Source organism: Lathamus discolor, chromosome 5, assembly GCF_037157495.1.
Source record: "Lathamus discolor isolate bLatDis1 chromosome 5, bLatDis1.hap1, whole genome shotgun sequence".
Lineage (NCBI taxonomy): Eukaryota > Metazoa > Chordata > Aves > Psittaciformes > Psittacidae > Lathamus > Lathamus discolor.
The window spans coordinates 3,804,072-3,824,750 of NC_088888.1; the positions used below are offsets into that span (position 1 = coordinate 3,804,072).

At 39.0% G+C, this 20,679-nt stretch overlaps 1 protein-coding gene across 3 annotated transcripts in view; it reads left to right on the forward strand.

Moving 5' to 3' along the window:
• The window catches only part of BABAM2 (BRISC and BRCA1 A complex member 2), a 166,772-nt gene that overhangs the window by 122,896 nt on the left and 23,197 nt on the right, over positions 1–20,679 (forward strand). For all 3 annotated transcript variants that reach the window (XM_065679442.1, XM_065679440.1, XM_065679443.1), the window contains exons 8-10: positions 620–719; positions 2,711–2,781; positions 4,315–4,397. In XM_065679442.1, coding sequence (XP_065535514.1) covers positions 620–719; positions 2,711–2,781; positions 4,315–4,397 — 254 coding nt within the window. The remainder of the gene's footprint in view (positions 1–619; positions 720–2,710; positions 2,782–4,314; positions 4,398–20,679) is intronic.

Below are 20,679 nucleotides of genomic sequence, written 5' to 3' on the forward strand. Positions count from 1 at the left end.
AACTTCTCACTTCAATATCACCCCCCTCTTCCTCCTCAGTGTTCTCTTAAGACTGAACAAACCCACTTCTTTCAGCATCCCCCCCTTACATCGTGTACCTAATAATCTTTTTTCCCCCTTGATCTAAGTACATTAACATCTGTGTTGTATTGGAAGGCCCAAAATTGGAGTAAATGGCATAACTGACATTGCATATGCCAACCTATTACTTCTCAGTCCTAATTATTTTGCTTTGTGTAGCTGTTTTGACTGAAGGTGCCTTTTTGAGTAATTCAAGACTCAGAGTCTCTCCTGCCATGTTAACAAGATATCTTAACTACAGTGGTCCACATCTTATTGATGAGGGCTAAGAAACAGAACTGTTTAAAATGGAAAAAGCTATTTCCTGAGAGAATGCTTTGCATTAGTGATCCTCTTGATTAAAGTAGTTTAATTACAGTAGGTCATGGTATAACCTGCTTTTATAGATGGTATCACTCAATACTTTTTATATCACCACAGCATAAAATCCACTTGCTCATTAAGGCCCTCTGACTAGGGAAAGAGGGCAGTGTAGAAATCACTTTCAAATCCCAGGACTATACATGTAATCTAGTGTTCTATTAACTTCTATTCCTAGTGCACTTGGAGGATCATCTGCCCTTCACATCCCAGCCTTTCCTGGTGGAGGTTGTCTTATTGACTATGTACCCCAAGTATGCCAGCTGCTAACAAACAAGGTAAGTTAGTAAAGAGAACTCAATTATCCTTTCCCTTGTGCGCTGTGTTGTACTGTATTGCAGTAACAAGCTATAGCATCATTTCTATAGACATAGTTTTTCTTCTGCCAGGTCCAAGCACGCTACACTTAAGGTGAACTGCTACACAAGGTGTATCTTCTTGATAAGAGCTGAGCACCTGAGAAGAGTGTTAAATACAATGACTCTTTTAAGTAAAAAAAGCTTGTTTGGGATCAGATTCTGGAGTGGGATTTTCTTCCCACTTCCCATATTAAGATTTAGGACAAAATGTTACTGTATCGTACAACAACTGTAGGATATTATTTCATTACTGGATACAGATGTAATTTACATATTATTTTTCCAGTTGGAAGTTCTCATGCCATAGTCATCATTGTAGGTTTTGAGTACTTTCAGTGATTTTCTTCTCATCTCTTTCATCCAGATGAACTGAATCAGCAGTCTGTTTGGGGTGTTTATACAGCAACAACTGTTTAAGGTTGCTGAAAAGGTTGCCTTCTGGTTAGCTTGCTCTTTAAACAAAAACGAGTGACTATAGTGTTTTGAAAGCTTCTCCGTTATTTAAGTGTAATCTTCAAAAGAAAGCTTAGGTGCCAACATCTAGGAATCTGTGTATTACAGACCTCCTATTGTATATTATTTTTACCTTCAATTGTCCAAATGAGGAAAATAATTTTATCCTTTAGCAAAAGTTCTTCAAAATGCGTTTCCGTCATTCTGTTGGAGTCTGTCTTTAGAGTTGTTTTTGTTGTGGCTTTCTGTTCAAATTACTTTCTGGTTTTAAAATCGGCAAGTACACAGGACTGCTTTTATCCTTTCTTAAACAAAGTCACTTAAGCAAACTTATCGTATGTTTTCCTTTTCCCAAAATAACATTTCAGATGCTACACAAAACCTTCAAAACCATTGCAGTTTTTTATCAAACGCAAGAAGTCTTCAATTTATAAATAAAATGTAAGTTTAAGGGGTACAGGATAGCTCTCAGCAATGATTGTAGCAAAGCCTTTTCAAAAAATTTGAGACAGCATTTGCCAGCCAAGGAATTCTGATATTACCATAGGCAAGAAAAATATTCTTCCTCTTCTTTTCATGTTCAGTGGGGAAAAAGGGTTCTTAAAATGTTAGTTTTCATTCTGGACGACAAAGGTATTTATATAGGGAATCACATATGGAACCATACTGTAAACACTCAAAATAAACAGTTGTAAACCAGATGCTTTTGCAGCCTGACAACACGTGCATTGTTTCTGTTATGGGTCAGACCCTGTTCATGCTGTTCTGCTAAGTAATCCCATTCAGATCAATAAGAAAACATAACATGGTGCGAGGAGAATTTTGCCTGAAGTCTTCCAAGTTTAGCATTGTTGGGTTTTGCCAGGATGGAAGCCTTTCAAAACCCAGAATGCCTCAGAAATTGATGCTCGCAGTTGAGTAGGTGGCTCCCTGAGTCAGCATGAAACCACTGAGAGAGCTTAGTGTTAAGAAGATTTTGTTGGAGGTGCAGTCTCCAGAAAACACCCAAGATCAGTTGTGAAATACTTTTCTTTTCTTTTATAACCAGAATGTTATTTTGACACTGAACCGACTCTCAGTTCAGGTAATTATGATTTGCTTATCGTGGGTTCCTGCTCAAACTTCAGCAAGGCAAGGCCACGCATTGCTTTTCTTCACTCTTCATCTCGTGCCGTTAAACAGTGCTTCAGTATGCTGTGAAATGCTAAGGTTCACTCAGAAGTGAGTGAAGAGATTTCTTTGTACAAGAAGAGATTTTCTGTGTGCAAGATCCAGTGTTTGTTTTAAAGGCATTTTAGGATTCTTTAGGGAAATCATGCAAGCTAAATGTAGGATTCAGAGCTGCCACCATGACAGACATAAATTTTCCTTTACGAGGAATATATGACAAATTGGGACCATTGGCTTTTTTTATCTTTGTATAGCTCTGGATTTGTTTGTCTCTTTTCTTCCTTAAGGTACAATATGTTATTCAGGGATACCATAAGAGAAGAGAGTATATTGCAGCTTTCCTGAGCCACTTTGGAACGTAAGTTTTCTTTTGATACATTATTTTCTGTAGCATGGGGAAAAGAGTTGGTTTTTGCACATGGTCTTTGGTTGTGTTACTGCTCTCCACTGGATTAGATGGAATCTGGTCATTTTTCACAGAATGATATGTGTAGATTGTCCCTCTGTGGCAGCGCTGGGATGAAGTTCAGCGTTACTTCTGTGCCAGTTGCCGATCTGATGTTACTAGAAAATAGCTGGTGATGGGAAAAGGACAGTCGGGGTTTTCTCCTTGTGCAAAAGAAATGTGCTCATTTCTGAATAAATGACTGGAGGGGTCTTACAGTAATAGGCAGTCACTGAGGCGGGAGGACGGGGAAGTGGGTACAGTTACAAGCCTTGCAGAAGCCAGAAACCACTGCTTGGCAGGAAGGCAGGACTGGGAGACCAGCTGCTTCCACTGCCGAGCAGGATCTTGTTTCGAGAGAGAAAGGGCTGTCAGGTCATGTTGAATTCCCTCTGCTCAAAGGGCCTGGCATGACAACATATTAGCTTCACAAATCAACTAACCAGGCGCGCCTTGGCACCATGAAGGGTAGGCACGTTGGTTTCCCACTGAAATCCTGACTCAAGCGAGAGTCCAGGAGCCTATCCAAGAGTGACTGCCTGACCAGCAGTGCTTCATTTCACTGTGAGGAGGGGGTTTCTGCTTCCAAGTGGTGATGCCAAATGACAGGAATATTCGGGAGCCCATCAGCTCTCAGGTCTCTCAAGTGAAGGTAGGAAGACAAGTGGCTTCTAGTATGCACCCAAATTTTGTACAACTATAGATAGGTAACAATGACTTGAACTGGACGTATGAATAGGCACGATGTATGAGTTGATGCAAGCTCACTCCTTATTAAAACGAGATACTTCCTTTTCCCCTGAGAAAACTACAGTATAGAAGTGGGCCAGGTATGCCTATGAATTTATTTCACTCATAAAGTGGTTCATGAGTCCTAATACTGCTTGAGGCTGTTAGAGAATACCAACTCTGGGTGGCTGAAACTTTTATTCCATCTGCTGAGCGAGTCTTCTGTATTTAATTTTTCATATGGTCTTGTGCTTTGCTTTCTTTATATTTATCCATTTGAATTTTCAGATCTGAACTCTTCTCAGCCTGCACGTTTTCAATGTTGCTGTCACCTACTACAGAGTTACGGAATTATCTTAATCTGAGTAACATACAGGGAATTTGTGCGTGTAGTTTTTATCAATTTAGTGTTGCAGATGTGTTAGCAGCTCTCCTTTCATTCTAAAGCGTGTTTATATAAACTGAATACGACCTTTCTCTGGGTAGGAAGCTCCAGGAATACAGTAAGTAAATTATTAAGATGAAAAATGTAATCGAATTTTCATTCAGCCAGCAAATTAGAAGTTAATAAATAAATAAAATCCTGGAAGTTTCTGAAACAAACATAGAAACAAATCAATCCCTGTAATACAGAATTTACATATTTATCATCCAGTATTAGAATGAATGGTAGATAAAAATTACGTTCATTTTTTTGTTTGGATTTTTTGTTGGTAGTGGCGTGGTGGAATATGATGCAGAAGGCTTCACAAAACTTACCCTGCTGCTGATGTGGAAAGACTTTTGCTTTCTTGTTCACAGTGAGTAACGCTTTGCCTCAGGTGTAAATGTCTATCGTGAAGATGCAAGTTCATAAACAAAAAAATACAATTACAGGAAACGGTTTAAAAGTTTTAGCTATATTTGTGCGTTGCTGAATGTATTTTTGATGTGACCACGACACTTTGAAAACATAAAATCCTGATTGTATTTGGAGAAGGAGAGAGGATCCACATCAGTAGCGTGCTGCCTGCTTTGCAGAATGCCAGAAGCATTATGGGAAGGTTTTCTGGTAATTTGACTCAAGATTAAGTTCACAGTTGTACATGCCTAAAATCTCCTGTAATTGTCAGGCATTGATGCATTGATAGTGGTAGTAAAGACACTTTAAGTGTAAGGAAAAATCTATTCAATGAGAAATAACACTATACTGTCATTATGAACCAGAAGTTATTCCTAGATTGGAACTGTGTAGGCAAAACTGTCTAGCAGTTTGCTACAGTATGTAGCTGGATTTCCTGTAATTTGAAGTTTTTAAATCAAGATCATATTACTTTAAAAAGACATTCTTAATTAAATAAATATGTAAAAACTAATTCATGTAAAAATTAGTACATGTGGTTTTGTTACTGCCTTGTACATGTTACCTTAAATAGGAGTTATTACTTTTCCTATGGTAAGGTGAAATTCGCAGCTATCAAAGAGGTTTTGGTTTGGGGAAATCCAGTCATTCTACCCTTTATTTTTGATTGTTACACTTCTCATCTCTGTTTAAAATAATTACAGTGCAATCTGGGCAGCAGCAACATTAGTGCTTGTTTAACACTCTAGCACTGGAATATTTCAGAGTATGTAATTTTTGACTGGGGATATGATGTGGCAAACTATGATGTCTTAATGACATCACAGAAACTTGTCCCAGAGTTTTTAAAGCAGGAAGTGGGGGTTGTGATTGTTCAGAGAAGTCCTTTTCCCTGTGTTGTATTGGAGGTCATAAAAAAATGGTCTCACTGATCCACTTGGTTTTATCACCTAAGATTTCCAGACAGTGCTGACCATAAGAGGTCTAGAAAACTCAAACCTGAAATTAAGAAACTTCCATCACGTTAGTATGATTTACATTGTGGGGGGAAAAAAAGAAATAAAACTGACCCTTCCTGAAAAATTGTCCTTATTACGTCTTTACTGACTCTTCAGCTGAGAATTGGTCACTGAGTGATTGTCTTCTATAGGATGATGCTTTTTTATGTACAGCCTTCTTGAAGACTTCCTACCTTTCCTACTCCCCAGTCTGTTTGGCCTAATTTTATTGGTGTTAAAATTCCTGTGGATTTGATTCTTTGCTATGGGATAATGTAACTGAGTAGATGTTGAATCAGTTAGATTTCAAGGGAATCAAAATTCAAATATCTATTAAATAACAGAGTAGGTTTTAACTGTGTAATATTCAGAGTATCCAATTTAAATGGCATGGAAGCTACAATTATAACTGAATACTTTATCACTATGTATTAACCCTGTGGCCTTAGAAATCATACATTGGCTTAGCTATGTAAGCCATTGCATCACTCGCTTGTTGAACAACTCACTGCAAAAACATTTATGTTCCATGCACTGAAGGATATTGCAATGAAAGGACCGAAACCTGCACTTCATTTCCTGAGTGAAGTAATGTAGGCTTTCATCTCTAAACCACTGACATAACTATGTATATTATGGTGAATATTTAGCAAGCGTCTAATAAAATGTCTGGGAGAGATAGCTGTAAGTTGAAAACTGTTCCACTTTATGTATTTACTGTAGTATGTAGAGAAGGTATTCAGAGCAGAATAAATAGGTCAGTATACAGCAAGCACTGTGGCAAATCAGCTGAAAGGAACCATAGTAAATTTTACTGGCATCTGAATTTTGGTTAAGATTTTAGGTTTAATTGAGATTGTGAGGTATGTAAGCCCTAACAGGAGTTGTGTTTCCTTTAAAAGATGCATTCAAGGATTTCAAAAATAACTTTTTTTGGTGACTGTATTCAAAGTTACAAACTTGTCTGGAAACGAGGAAGAAGTAAAATGAAATTGTTCAGGGTAGTTTTGTTGAGTATACTGAGTTAAAAATAAGAGGAGAGAAACAGTAAAGTACTTCTGGATTTAAAAGCCCAATAACCTCAAAACAGTTTCACTTGCTAAAAAGAACTGATTTGTGCTGTAGTTACAGAATGAAGAGCAAAGTCTACCCGCTCTATGTTAAAAAACAGAAGAGCTACCTAATTGCAAACTTAATCATTAATGTACTTGCTGAAGTTGTATTAGATCAAAGAGTAGTCAAAGGAACTCTTGCTTTAGTGGTTTAGTTTTAAGAATTAATCAGGTGCTTTCAAATATATGACAGAAGAAATGAACATTCAGAGAAGTTCATGCATCCATACAGAAGAGGAAATCATTAATCAGGTTTACTGCTTTTGATATTGATACTGGTTTTGAGTGAGTCTCAGTACGAAGCTTTGTAAGTAAACTTCAATAAGCTGCTGATTTGTTTCTCATTTCTAAATCACCTATGATTAGTTTTTGGAGATATTTTTTCTTTATATTCTTGTTCCCGCAGACATTCTGTATGTTTATACCATGTATAAATGTAAACACAACTAACTATGCATTATTAGCCTTATGGAATGGATACAAGAGTAGGACTCCAAAGCAATCTGTGTATAAGCTTTTCAAAGATTGTATTTTATGTGACGAGATTTTTAGGCTATTAGCACAAAGGACATTGACAGAAGTTGGGCCAGTTGCAGTAGCAAATGAAACGCTGTGTGCGTTAGTGGTTTGCTTGCTTAAAACATCTTGAACAGGACAGATGCTAGCTAAAAAGGTTTTGTTTCATTAAGCAATATTTCGAGGGATAGAGAATGTTGGAAGTTGCCAGCATTTGTAACCTAAGTTTGTGGAGGATCTCAGACTTGGTGAAGCTGAAGCTGGTGGGAGCACTTGCTACCACTGACCTTGGCTTAACTGTAGGGGGTTTCAGGCTCTTTGTTGGGTAATGCCAGTGACCCACAAGGTCCAAAGTGCTGGTCGTGTAAAAGCTAAAGTTTAATTATTGAGCTTTCTGTCTATGGAAGTGCCAATTGAAATAGCTTTTGTCCACCCTCTTACCGTCTGTGCAGTTATGTGGTTACCTTTGTCAGAGAATAGATCAGAAATAGGCAATACGTCAACAAGAAGGAGTTGTTTACACAGGAGAGAGAAGGAAGCAAGGGGCCTAGAGAATTATTTGGGTAATAGAATTTTATACCAATGAGTGTCAGGCTTTGGGCAGACACCCACTTCTGGATTCAGGGCTTTTTTGGTGGAAGTCATCAGTATCAGCTTCTGATGCGTTCCTGTTCAATACTGCTATCTGCACGTTTGTCAGCAAAGCAGTTTGTGCCCCTGCAGTCGGCTTGCATCATTTGAATTGAGGGCTTGATCTAAACAGTGGATGTTCGCTCACATAAACCTTTGTTGGATCTGGATGAGCACATCCATCCACAGTCTCAGAAAACAGCCTGGAAAATAAAGACACAAGCAAAGAATTTTTGGTAGCCGTGGTTGTCAGATGGGGTTTGGAAGAAGGGGAAGGGGGGAAATAGGACAATTTGGGGAAAGAGCATTAGTATCTGGGAAGACAAGTTTACACTGCTATGAAAAGAGAGTACAGTTTGTTCTAGAAGTGTTCAGAGAGGAACATTTGCCTGCTCACTGCAAATAAAATTGCATTGAAGAAGTAATTCACTCCACCAGTTCCCTCTCCAAGCAGAAATATCTCAGTAGGCTTTGTGTATTGTTTCAATAATTCAGTAGAACAACAATAATCCTTAGAATGTAGGTAAATGTGAATTTTTTAAGCACCTGGTATAGTTTAAGATGTTACCTTTCCTTTAAAGGAGATTACCCCAGCTCTGGAAAGTCAGCTGAACACAGTTAATGAGCATTTGTCAGCCCCTTCATCTATTCCTCCACCAGCTGTTCAAATAAACAAGTTAGATGTTGTAAATGGCTAGCAAGGAGGTTTGGTAAAGTCTTAAATGGAAGATTTTTCCTAGATGAACATGTGTCTGATTGCTTAGTGTTTGCTACTTGGTATTAGGAGTACGAACGTGTGAAGGCAGAAGTATTTTCTTCAGCTAAGATTGTATTTAGTGTTCTTCTTTAGATTGCTTCTGCAGATTCCTCTTTGAAAAGTCACGTGCCTCTCGCTAATTCCGTGGGCAGAGAGATAAACAGATTCATAGAATCATAGAATCATAGAACAGTTTGGGTTGGAAAGGACCTCAAGATCATCCAGTTCCAACCCCCTGCCATGGGCAGGGACACCTCACACTAAACCATCCCACCCAAGGCTTCATCCAACCTGGCCTTGAACACTGCCAGGGATGGAGCACTCACAACCTCCCTGGGCAACCCATTCCAGTGCCTCACCACCCTAACAGGAAAGAATTTCCTCCTTATCTCCAATCTAAACTTCCCCTGTTCAAGTTTGAACCCGTTACCCCTTGTCCTGTCACTACAGTCCCTGACAAAGAGTCCCTCCCCAGCATCCCTATAGGCCCCCTTCAGGTACTGGAAGGCTGCTCTGAGGTCTCCACGCAGCCTTCCCTTCTCCAGGCTGAACAGACCCAATTTTCTCAGCCTATCTTCATACAGGAGGTGCTCCAGCCCCTGATCATCCTCGTGGCCTCCTCTGGACTTGTTCCAACAGTTCCATGTCCTTTTTATGTTGAGAAATTATTTCTTAAATATTTTTATTACCCAAGCAATTTGAACCTAGAACATGAGACTGTTTCATGTTTTTCCTGTAAATATTTCAGTAAACCTGTGTCTGCCATAGAGCAGTTTTGGCCATAGAGCCCTCTGTTATATAGGAGCTATAGATCTTGTTAAGTGTAAACATGAGGAATAGCTAGTGTTTGTTGTTTTGATATGGTATTTAATGCAGTTGGATATGTTCAGTGATTCCTGTGTGCTACTAGAGTATGAATAACCATTTGAGTGGGGTTGGTAGCTTTGGGGATGTGTATTTTTCAGTTTTCTGTCATGTAAGACCCAGTCGCAAACCTTTTGGAAGCTGAAAAGAGGTTCACCTTCAAGAGTATCTCATCTTCATCAACATCAGTGTCTCGCAGTGATTACAATTAACACTTAAAGTTCCAGGGAAAATGAAATCTTTGGAGGAAACGAAGATTTTGTTCTTTGCTTCATGGAAATTATTCTCATTATGAAAGAGAAGTCTCTTCAACAAACAGTATGGAAAAATAAATTGCTGTCTGCCCAAATCGTTCCCTAAAAAAGAGCCAGTTGTTGAGTGGAATATTTGTAGAACCATAGAATCATAGAATAGTTAGGGTTGGAAAGGACCTTAAGATCATCCAGTTCCAATCCCCCTGCCATGGGCAGAGACACCTCACACTAAACCATCCCACCCAAGGCTTTGTCCAACCTGGCCTTGAACACTGCCAGGGATGGAGCACTCACAACTTCCCTGGGCAGCCTATTCCAGTGCCTCACCACCCTCACAGTAAAGAACTTCCTTATATCCAGTTTAAACTTCCCCTGTTTAAATTTGAGCCCATTGCCCCTTGTTATATTAGATTGCTTGGGTGAGCTTTTATCTAATGAGGTGTTTTGGCTTCCTTACACAGTGCTTTTATTTTATTATTCTATTTTATTATTATTTCATTGTTCCTTAAATGAAAATAGGAATTTATCACTCTCTGAGGGACGAGGAAAAAGAGAACTCATGACAGGGTGCGTAACAAGGTATAGGAGAATGGGGCAATGTCTGGTAGTGTCAGGAGAGCAGGGTAGTTCAGCAGAAATGTTAAGCATAACAAAATAGTATGAGAAGAACCATATTGATCAAAAGAGTCTGCAAAGATTGTTATAAGGGTGTCATTTTGTTCTTAAATGAGTAACTAGAGATTAATAAAGCCCCAGTGATGTAAAGTTGGCTGGCAGAAGTCAAAAACCATTTGGATCTTATGGTTGGGAGTTATTTTTTGACTGTTTAGCAAGCAGGTAAGTGTCTCTCGTGAGGTGGTCTTTTCCTCTGACTCTCCCAGTAGTCTTAGTTTGTACCATGTGTTTCTTTGAATATGATCTTGAAAGTTCCTGGGCACATGTCAGTGTGCCTGCAGCAGCGCATACCCTGAGCAGTTGGGGTCTCTTCAGCACTTTGTACATTGTTTTAATCACCGCAGAACAAGGCACTCTCTGACATTTCCTGTGTAGTGAGCTGTGTATCGCTTAACCGAAGTCAATGAAAGCTGCAGACATTGCAGTGCTGTGGATCAGGCAGCGTGGTGGAGAAGTAGCTTGAGTCATAGGCACACGGTTCAGCACTTAACCAGGCATAGGCAGGGTCTAATCCCAGGACAGAACTGCAGCATTTGGAAAATACATTAGCTTTTTGCTGAGCATTTTTCTCTGTTGCATATTTTTCTCCTTTATTTCTAAGGAACACTGCCAACTAGATTTAGTTTGCATTTTCTGTTGTAAACTGATAATTTTATTTTTGTCAATAAGAGTATATTAAACAATATATATTCTTTGAATCCATCGTGGATATTTACTTGTACATGAGCTGAGTGAGATTTTCCTTATTTAGATATTCATAATGGATGCAAGTGAACCTGAGAAGGGAGGTTTTCTATTCCTGTTTTTCTGTTTCTGTGTGTTCATTTCGTAACGATGTCACTCAGTATAAACTAGTCCTAGGTTTGTATTCATAATTCCGCTCAAAAAGGGAGAATGGACACCAGGCAATTCATAAAACTTGGTATGAACAGCAGTAAACAGGAAACAACTGTTGTGATGGGAATTAGGTTTTACAAGGATTTTATGATGGCCTGACGTGGGTGGACTGGCAAACTATTTTCAAGTGTCACTTTGCTGTGGATTTTAACTGTATAATTTCAGAGAAACACATATATTTGCCATTCATTTAAAACCGTAGTACAGCTGTAGACATTAATTGATGTTCTTCCAGGAACTACGAGCACTGTAGCAAATGGGCTGAAAGGCTTTGTGATAACTTCTAAAATTGCACTTTTCAGAATAGCCAACTTGTTGCTTTTCCTTATCTAATAGATATATCTAGAGTAGTGCTGTGTGCCCGAGTAAGTGACAGATAGCTAATAAATTCTCAGAAAAGATGCCTGAGATAGGGAAGCGATACAATCCTATTTTATCCACTCGAGTTTTGAAAAAAAACATAATAGGGTCACAGGATGTCACTGACGGAGTTGGGACTTGACTGCAGATTGTGGTACTTCTTCTTGCTCTATGTCTTGTGACTACACATTTTGATGTCGTCTTACGTGGCATTCGCAGATAGCCTTTCTCTAAGGTGAGAAATACATTAAAGGTGTGAGATACAGCAAGTTGGAAATTGCCCGCAGTAGCAAGTAGAAAGCAAATATTTTGTTTTCAGTCTGGAAAGGAGATTATGAGCATGGATCAGTCCTGGGTTCAATACGGGCACTGCTTTCAGGAAAAAACAGGATGATACAGAACACCGCAGGAATTTCTAGAAATAAGAGCTGCATCGAGAGATTTTCTGAATTCTTTTTCCCTATCTCCCTCCTCTTTCCACCAAATGACAATCAGTTTGTCACCAAAGTAAACTTTTTCTAACGGTCCATATATAACACAGCAATGGCACACAAATACAACAGCTGCATGCCTTTTATGGAATATGAAAATATGATTTATTTTTTAAGAATAAGAATTACAGCTTGGTTTAGAGGTGGAATTGGTCACAAAGATACTTAAACGTTGAAATGATGGAAGGAGGGAGGGGGTGCTTAAGCTTCTTTTCTGTTTCCTTTGTCACCAGTTCCCCTGCCCCATTCAACATCAGTCCCTCATTTTCACTAGTCTCCCTTTTTGCTGTTGCTGCTCCTGTAACAGCCCATGTTGTTGTCCTTCGTGCCCCTTGCCAGATTCATTCCAGGTGAACTTTGACATTCCCAACCTGATCTCTGCTTGCTAAGAGAGTGTCCACATCTCATGTGCTTCCTTTTTATATTTGATTTCCTTTTTGTATTTGAGGTTTCTTCTGTGTCAGAAGCATCTTGTTCATCCATGTAGGCCTCTTGCTACTATTGCTTCACTTTCTGCTCATTAAGGTGGACCATTCTTGTGTTTGGAGGAGGTGATCATGGACCCCTCTCCTCTCCAGGACCATTATCCCATAGGATTCTTCAATGGGAGGAGCAAGATCCCCGAACAGACCAAAGTTTGCTCCCTGGATCTTAGGGCTGTGATCCTCCTATTTGTCTTCACCCTTGAATGGAATATTCACAAGAGAGCACCAAAAAATGGCTGGTAGTCTAGAAAGAATGGCTTACTAAGAGTACATCCCACAAGTTAATTCTTTAGGTCATGAAAAGGTGATAGAAGGTTAAGCCTTTCGATCTGTGAAAGGCGGCTTCAAGAGCAGAAGTGATAAATGGTGTTATTCAGGAGCGGGAAGAAGCAATGGCCGTATATTGCAGTAAATAGTTTTCCATTTAGCTTTAAAAATATCTGGAGTGTCATAGCTGGCTAGTTGGGTCAGGCAGGATTACATTCTGTTGTGATTTGAAAACCATAAGCTTGCATGGAGCAGAGCGTAAAAGAACGGAAGAGCATGTGTGTCGGCAAAGGGTCCTCTTGACCTGCAGGATAATGTCACGCTGATCACAGATGACGATGAAATAAATCAATTTATGTTCAAATCCCAGGCAGCATTTAAAACAAGAAAAAGAACTTGTTTGAAAACCTCGTAAGCTTAATAAAGTGTCAGTGAGAGAAGCTAATGTTTTTACACAGCTGCTTTTTGGGTGAAAACATGCTTTAGAATTCTTTCTGTGCTGCTGAAAGTAATGTAAAACTTCCTAGTGTTTAGCACTGTCTCTCTATTAAGAAAGCAGAGGACAAGTTTTTGCCTTTTCTCCACCTGTTACATGCAGTGGTCACCAGCCTGCGACAAGAAGAGGCACAGCTTGCTCTTTATGCCTGTAACGACTGCAACTGTGTTTAAAGTATAAGCTTCAAGCAATTGAGATGGATAAGAGACAGCTTTTAGTAGCATCAATCTCATCAGCACTTAGAGAAGTTACTATAGAAACTGTTACAGCAGAAACAATAAAAGGAAATAAAAACGGAAGGGGGAGGGAATGAAGATCTTTGAGAATGTGAAGTAAAAATAAAGCAAAATCGATGTCAGTAGCTGTAGCTTGTAAGGTAAAAATAAGAAGCCGTTTTCTCAATTAAAAACAATCCTGGTTGCAGGAATTGGAGAAGGAAAAGAGCTGTAAGGCCATTATGCCCTTCCTCTGGGCTCGATGTACGATTAGGATTGATTCTGTGGCATGTTTTTAGGAGGTAGTCCAGTCTTGCTGTGAAAGTCTGAAGAAGTATGACATAGTTGAGATGGGTGATGACACCCCAAAACAAGAAGACATTATAAAGCAGTTTTGGAGTTAAGCTGCAACACTTCTTCATGGTCTTTGCATAGCTGGAAACTGAAGAATATCTTCATTTGATCTGTTATTAGTTCCTCTTCAAGACTAAACACAGAATTATATACTCTGCCTGCAGCACATGGCTGTAACTTAAGGAATTTAAGCTATTTTTTGGCACATTTTTTTAAATGCCGTTTTGCATGAAAGCTGAGGTACTTAACAAGAAAAATGCAGGTTATGATGAAGACCTGGAGCCACAGGATATTTTTACAACAGTATCACCTGCCTACATTAAAAGCAAATTAAAACAATAATAATCATAAACCTGGTTGCCATTGGTGCCTAGACTATATTGTTATTCCTATTATCAGTGGAATAAGAACCACAAAGTAGATACAGCAGTGTCATGCAGTCCTCTTCAAATAAAACTGGGTTACATACTTTGTATTAAAAGAAATAAAAGAAAACTAAGTCATAGATTTATTCTAGTCTCATTGACATCCACAAGTAAGCAAATCTGCTCTCTGTAATGTGTTGGAATAATTTACTGTTTCCATTCTTCAGAAAAAGTAGTGGCCTTTGCAGAGAGGGACCTGGGCTTCTTGATGGACATCAGGTTGTCCATGAGCCAGTAGAAATGTGCTCTTGTGGCCAAGAATGCCACTGGTATCCTGGGCTGCATTAGGAAGAGCATTGCCAGCAGGTCAAGGGATGTGATCCTCCCTCTCTACTCAGCCCTGGTGAGGCCCCATCTGGAGGACTGGGCTCCCCAGTAAAGAGAGACACGGAGCTCCTGGATCGAGTCCAGTGAAGGGCTACTAGAATGATTAAGGGTCTGGAGAATCTCCCATATGAGGAAGGGCTGAGGGAGCTGGGCCCGTTCAACCTGGAAAAGAGAAGATTAAAACAGGAAGTTCTACCTGAACATAAGGAAGAACTACTTTATTTGGAGGTATTTTGTATATAAATTATCTTACTCTTTTACTCTACAAGTGTTAACTTTGCTGATGGGGTGGGTATTTCCTGTAGCAAAGGCAGACTTAATTATTTCAAAACCAGCTGTGATTACCAGCACACCCAAAGTGCCTCATTTTGAAATGTTGATTTCAAAACAGCATCTTCCTGCAGAGAACCTGTTTTTCTCCAGAAGGGATGTTAGCCCTAATAATATTGAACAAATCCAAATTCCTATGACTACGCTCTGTTAACCTAAAGTCCCACAGTCATGCCATTGATATGTTATTTGTCATCTTGCTCTCTCATTCTTGCAAGACTACATCACCACGCACCAAAGCAGGATAGCTGTGGCATTTAGTAATTCTGTGTGTTTAGAGCCAAACTCGCCCTTTCAGTTTTTGCCAGTAATGGCCTTTAGCCACATGAGAGTCGAGGAAGGGTTCACTAGGCAAAATAGCCTGAAATCCTACCCTGCAGAGATTCGTACTAGCCACTCAGTCCCCAAAATACTTGTGGCTGAATCCGTTCAGGTTTCTGAGCAGGTAGAGCGATCAATATGATTCCTGAAAGGCCTTCTGTACTGGAATTTCTGTGTAAAAACTGAAGATTGCTGGTTTTCCTTGAAGATAGATGAAGATTTTTCATCCATCATCCAGGCTGTCTGGAACAGCTTTCCCATAGGAGAAGTTATGTCAGAAAATCTAGACATTTTCTTTCTAAAACAGAGCTTGATAGATGTGTCAGGATCATTATATATAATATGTTGTCTGTGTTATCCCCAAGTTGCATTGTAAATTCACATGAGTCTTATCCACGTGAACACATCATGAAAACTGGAGAGCTCTGAGTTCAAGGAACTTTTCATTTTGAGGCAGTGCGTTCGAATCCACAAGTTGTTTTTCCCAGCACTGTGAGCTCAGTTGTAAGTAAAGCAGAGAAAATGGGAGATTCAGTGAACCAAAAAAAGAACAAGGAAAAAGATGAAGAATATATACTAATAAGAAACAGTTCTGAAGTCTGGAATATGTGTTTCCTGTTTCCATTAGTTTGCTTCATCAGAAGTACTTGAATGCACAGGCAGTCCTGGCCAAAGCTGGATGATACGTGAAGGGTGGGAAGGAGTAGAAGGAGTTGTGTTTTGGCTATATAAAAGATAGTCTACTATTAAATCTCAGAAGAATTGGGTTCTACGCGCATCAGTACACATGTTGACTGTCCTTTTGCTGTTCTGTTGTTCCTGATCTGGAATCCCTAGGTAGCCTCTCAACTTGTGAAGATGCTGGGAAACAATTTTTAGACTATATTAATATTTTTTAAATATTCAATATATTTGATTTATCATCATCTGTTATGATAGTTAGAATCATCTCATTGAAAAGCTCCTGAAGAAATGAATACATATTTAACCAGAGCAAGGCTTTGGTGTTGTGCATCAAATAAATGCAGAGGAGTAAAGTCTGACAGGTGGGGCAAACCAGAACAGTGTCTCATTTGGCCATCTCTGTCCATCCTAGGCACAGAACTAGAAAGAATACTCAGTGTGTTACCTTGTGTTTGAAGGCTGCTCCGTAAAGCAAGCAGAGATTGAATTAAGGTTATGCAGGCCGTGAAAACTTCTAGAAGGAGAAATCTCACCAGTAAAATAACCAGATCAGCTAGTGTTTATGGGGGCATAGCAAATGATAGGTGCAGTAAACTGCAGCAGATTCAAGCATCCAGAAGGTTAATAAGATAACCAGTATAGTATCACCCAAGCATTAAAATGGTGCGTAAGAGTCAGTGAGTAAATGTTGACTTCTGTGAAAACAAATACCTAGATTTACCCAGTGCCATCCAAAGAACAAATAAACCTTTTCTCTAGAACAGGGGAACAGTCTATGGAAAAGTTTGGAAATATTACCATCTAAGTACATTGAAATATTTGTATGGTCAGCATGCATTTCAACCCTGGGTTTGTTTTCCCTTCTCTTCTCTCCGGTACTTAAAGGCAGGGAGGGGAGCACTGTGGTAACCCTGCCTTTTTCTTCCGAGCATTTTTTCCTTCAGAAACCCTGTGGCAGCACTGGTGTATGCTTTTGCATGGCTTTGCTTTTATCCCTTCCGCATTTCATACCCTCTTTAAAAAGCTATAAAACTAGATGCTAAAGATATTGTTTTGAAGTTAATAAGACTGTCAAAATCAACTCTGTGGTTGTTGACAGAAGCTTAAACGTGTAACCTGTTCCAGATCTCAGATGGTTGTTCTTTAAGAAAATGAACAATTAAACCTTACTAATTCGTTGCACAGATTTTTAGTTATTAATGAATCAGGATTTTGGCTTTAAGATAACTGTGTTTTGAATATATGTATGCATTAAATGCTAAGTCAAGAGAAGCAAATTTATGTGTTACTTCTCGGTAGTTTCTTACGTTTCAAAAAGAGAGCAACTTCAACTATTTATAAACTGTAATTAAGTTTCTTTACAACATGACTCATTCTCAACAAGCAAGTCCTTTTTCTTTTGCTTTCTTATGAACTGTGTGGGAAAATTAGGGTTCAATCACCAAAGAATTTACTCAATGCTTAATTACCCAAAGCAGCCCTCCAAGTTCTGCTCATGTAGAGCTTTCATAAAGATGTGATTTTCCCCACATTATGCCTTTCTAAAACTTGACTTTTAAAAAATGATCTGTAAATTGTAACACAAGAGAAAGCAGTATTTTACTATGGTATTGGCTTCTTTCTCCAGTCTGCTTCTTTGAGCTCCTCTTATGTTAACAGTGTGATGCTTAGAAAAGCCAAAGTAAGAAATCATCAGGATTAAATTACTTTGGGCATGGAACTAAATTGGAAACCTTTACTTTCCTGCATGAGCTAATTGTTTAAATTTTCCAAAGGAAATGTTTCTATTTCTGTGAGAGAAGGGGTAAATGGGACTTCCTCTGACATAACTTTCATTTTAAATCTGGGTTTGACAGCAAGATTTTTACCTTCATAACCAAATATTACTTCTTAACTGCATGACTTGTATAAGCCTGCGAGTTGCAGTGACTCACTTACGTAGATGAAGTTATTTTTAGGGAGATAATTTGCACTGTTTTAAAGAGAGGAAAAAAAGGAGAGAGAGTCCTACTAAAAGCTAGATACCTCATTATAGTTTACAGAGCTCGTGAACCCAGCATCCAAGCAAAAGATGACTAAGCAAGGGGTCTATTGGTACTTTCAGGAATTTACAGACATGAGTCATCTGCTTATTTTCTGCAGACATATCACCAGGGTACTTTATGAGTCAGCTGTTATTTGGAAATAGTACTTTTATTCAACGTGAACACATTTTTTTTCAGTTCTCAGGTAACTAGCATGCCAAACCGAAGCAGGCTCTCATAGTTTGCCTCATTCAGGTGCTGATTTACAAAAGTAGTGCATTGTTTTTAGCTGTTGATACGTTTTTCATGCCAAAGTGTAAATGTTGTCTGGGATGTAATTACGATAACACTTCCTTTGCCACCTTATCTATTGCATGAAGGGAGATCTGATTTGATATTAATGCACAGATTGAGAGTCAGATTGCCTATACTACCGAGTAAAAAGAAACATTTTCTATATCAACCTGCATGACTGTGAGCAGAATGTGACCTTTTATCACCTTGCTGGTGTTCACTACCAGTGGTATTTATTTTTCATGTGCAGTAAAATGTTGCACCCCAAATCCAGGCATTCTGTGCCCTCACAGTGTCAATGGATGGGCACCCACTGCGACGGAAGTGAGTTCTTGCCTTCCCTTCCTACTGCTGAAATAATAGCTGGCTACCTTGAGATATGTATAACACTTTACAGCTCAAGGCTGTTTCCTGTTTACTGGTCTTTTAGGTGTGGTTGTGTTCCAGAATTAGGGACAGGTTTTTTTACTTGGTCTGGACTCATCTCACACCTTGTATTAAGGAAACACTTGGGTTAGAAAAATGGGAGTGGGGCAGTTTGGGGTGATACTGCTGTTGGTCAGATGTGGGATGCACAATTATAAATCTCATTTGGTTATCTGATTTAACAGTTTCTATTGTAAGCTATTCCTGAAAATTCCTAGATAGGTTTTGCTTAATAGAAGAAGAAAATGTTTTCTGTCGTATTTTGGTGGTACCTTTGTTGAAAGAATATCTTTGTGAAAGAAAGGCTTCTTGTAACAAATGGAAGCATCTCTGTAGTGAAAGCCATATCTTGATTATCCATTTAAACGGTGTTTCTAGTGCTAGATGCTTTCTCCTAGATGCAAACCTGTAGCTTTGGGTAACAGGAAGAAAACTGCTATGTCTTCCACCTGTTATGTATACAGAGGTTTTCAAGGGAAAGTTAATGGAAGTTAGGAAGGAATTCGCAAGTAAAAATTGTAAGGACTAAACTATTACTCAAGTGTCTTGCTACGGTTTGTTATTCCTTTCGCACAGTGACAGAGTACACAAGTATGCAGAGTAGTTTTCTGTTAAGGAGTTGGTACTTAAGGCAAAAGATGCTCTAGAGGAGCAGAATTGAAACACTCAGAGCAGTAGAAGTATATTTATAACATTAAAATGGAGAGCCTGTTTTCTTGCTTCATGCTCTTTTTCCATGGTGAAGTCCTTCACAGGCTGCAGCCCGCACATAACATCTGCAAGGGGAGGAGACAACTTGCTGATAAATGGCCCTGATACACCAATGTTTTTCATGATTGTTATTTAATAATCGTGTTATAAAGAGGAATTTGACAGAGCAATCATTGAATCTAACCTTTGCTACAGCAGTGATCTGCCCTCAAATTAGCAGAACTCTGCCCATGTCGTTACCGCTTAAGTATCTGCTGGAAGCTGCTGTGTGAGCTGAGTCACCAGAACTCCGGGAGTGAGCACGTGTAGCTCAGACTGGGTCATGAACTGAGCAAACACTGTTGTCCACAGTGATCTGTTGTATTTTGAGACTACAGCTGAGTCTCAGTGTTCAAACACATTCAGTTTTGTGTCCTTCGTGGCTACAAATGGTTTTCCTCATAGAGCTTGGAGGGTAATTTAGGAGAAAGGAAGCTGTGCTGTGTCCGATGTACATCCATGTATTTCAGGTGTGATTAGAAGAAACTAAAAAGTTAAGACTAACAGGATGACAGCATGGTATTTGGAAAAATAAAACCTGGCTTACACCGATGGCTCAGTCTGTGAGCAGAGATTTCAGAGGAAGTGCTGGAATCTCTGCTCCGTGAAGTATTTAAAAGTGGAAAATACAGCACATTACCAAGTGTATTGGAGGGGAGATCCTGTTGTGTCTGAGGATGGTCTTAGTCCTGTAATGTTCCTTTCACTTCAAATTCTGTTTGCACTGATTTTGCCACCTGCTTTGATTCCTACTTCAGCTGTTACAACCTGTTTATTAACTTGGGAGTCTTTCCTTCTCTTGAAAAAGGACCGTGAAGTGACAAAGAGAATACCAAGAACCCAAGCTAATATGAATTAATTATAATCTTATTAATTGATTTGACTCATCGCTACACCAATAGGAAATTATGTAAGATTTACAGGGAGGTACTATTCCATTGCAGTGCTCTTTCATCGTGCAGAATTAAAGAACCGGGATTTGAAAGATAACAAAAAGTGAAGTTGTAGGTGCTTTATAAATGAAGTCTGCCCCTTTAAAAGAAATGCACATTTTTGTTGATTTTGGTGTTAGATTAGCCATTTAATGTAAATAATTCGAGTATGTTGTCATGAATCAGTTTAACTGCAGATTTCTGAAGCTGAAGTAAAATTAGAGCAAGAAAATCTGAACTATAAATCCAGCAATTAAAAGATTAAGAAACAGCTTCTGACTATATTATTAACTGTTGCAGACTGTTGTTCTGCTGGACCTGGCTGATCATGAGACAGTGATAAGCAAAGGGAACTAA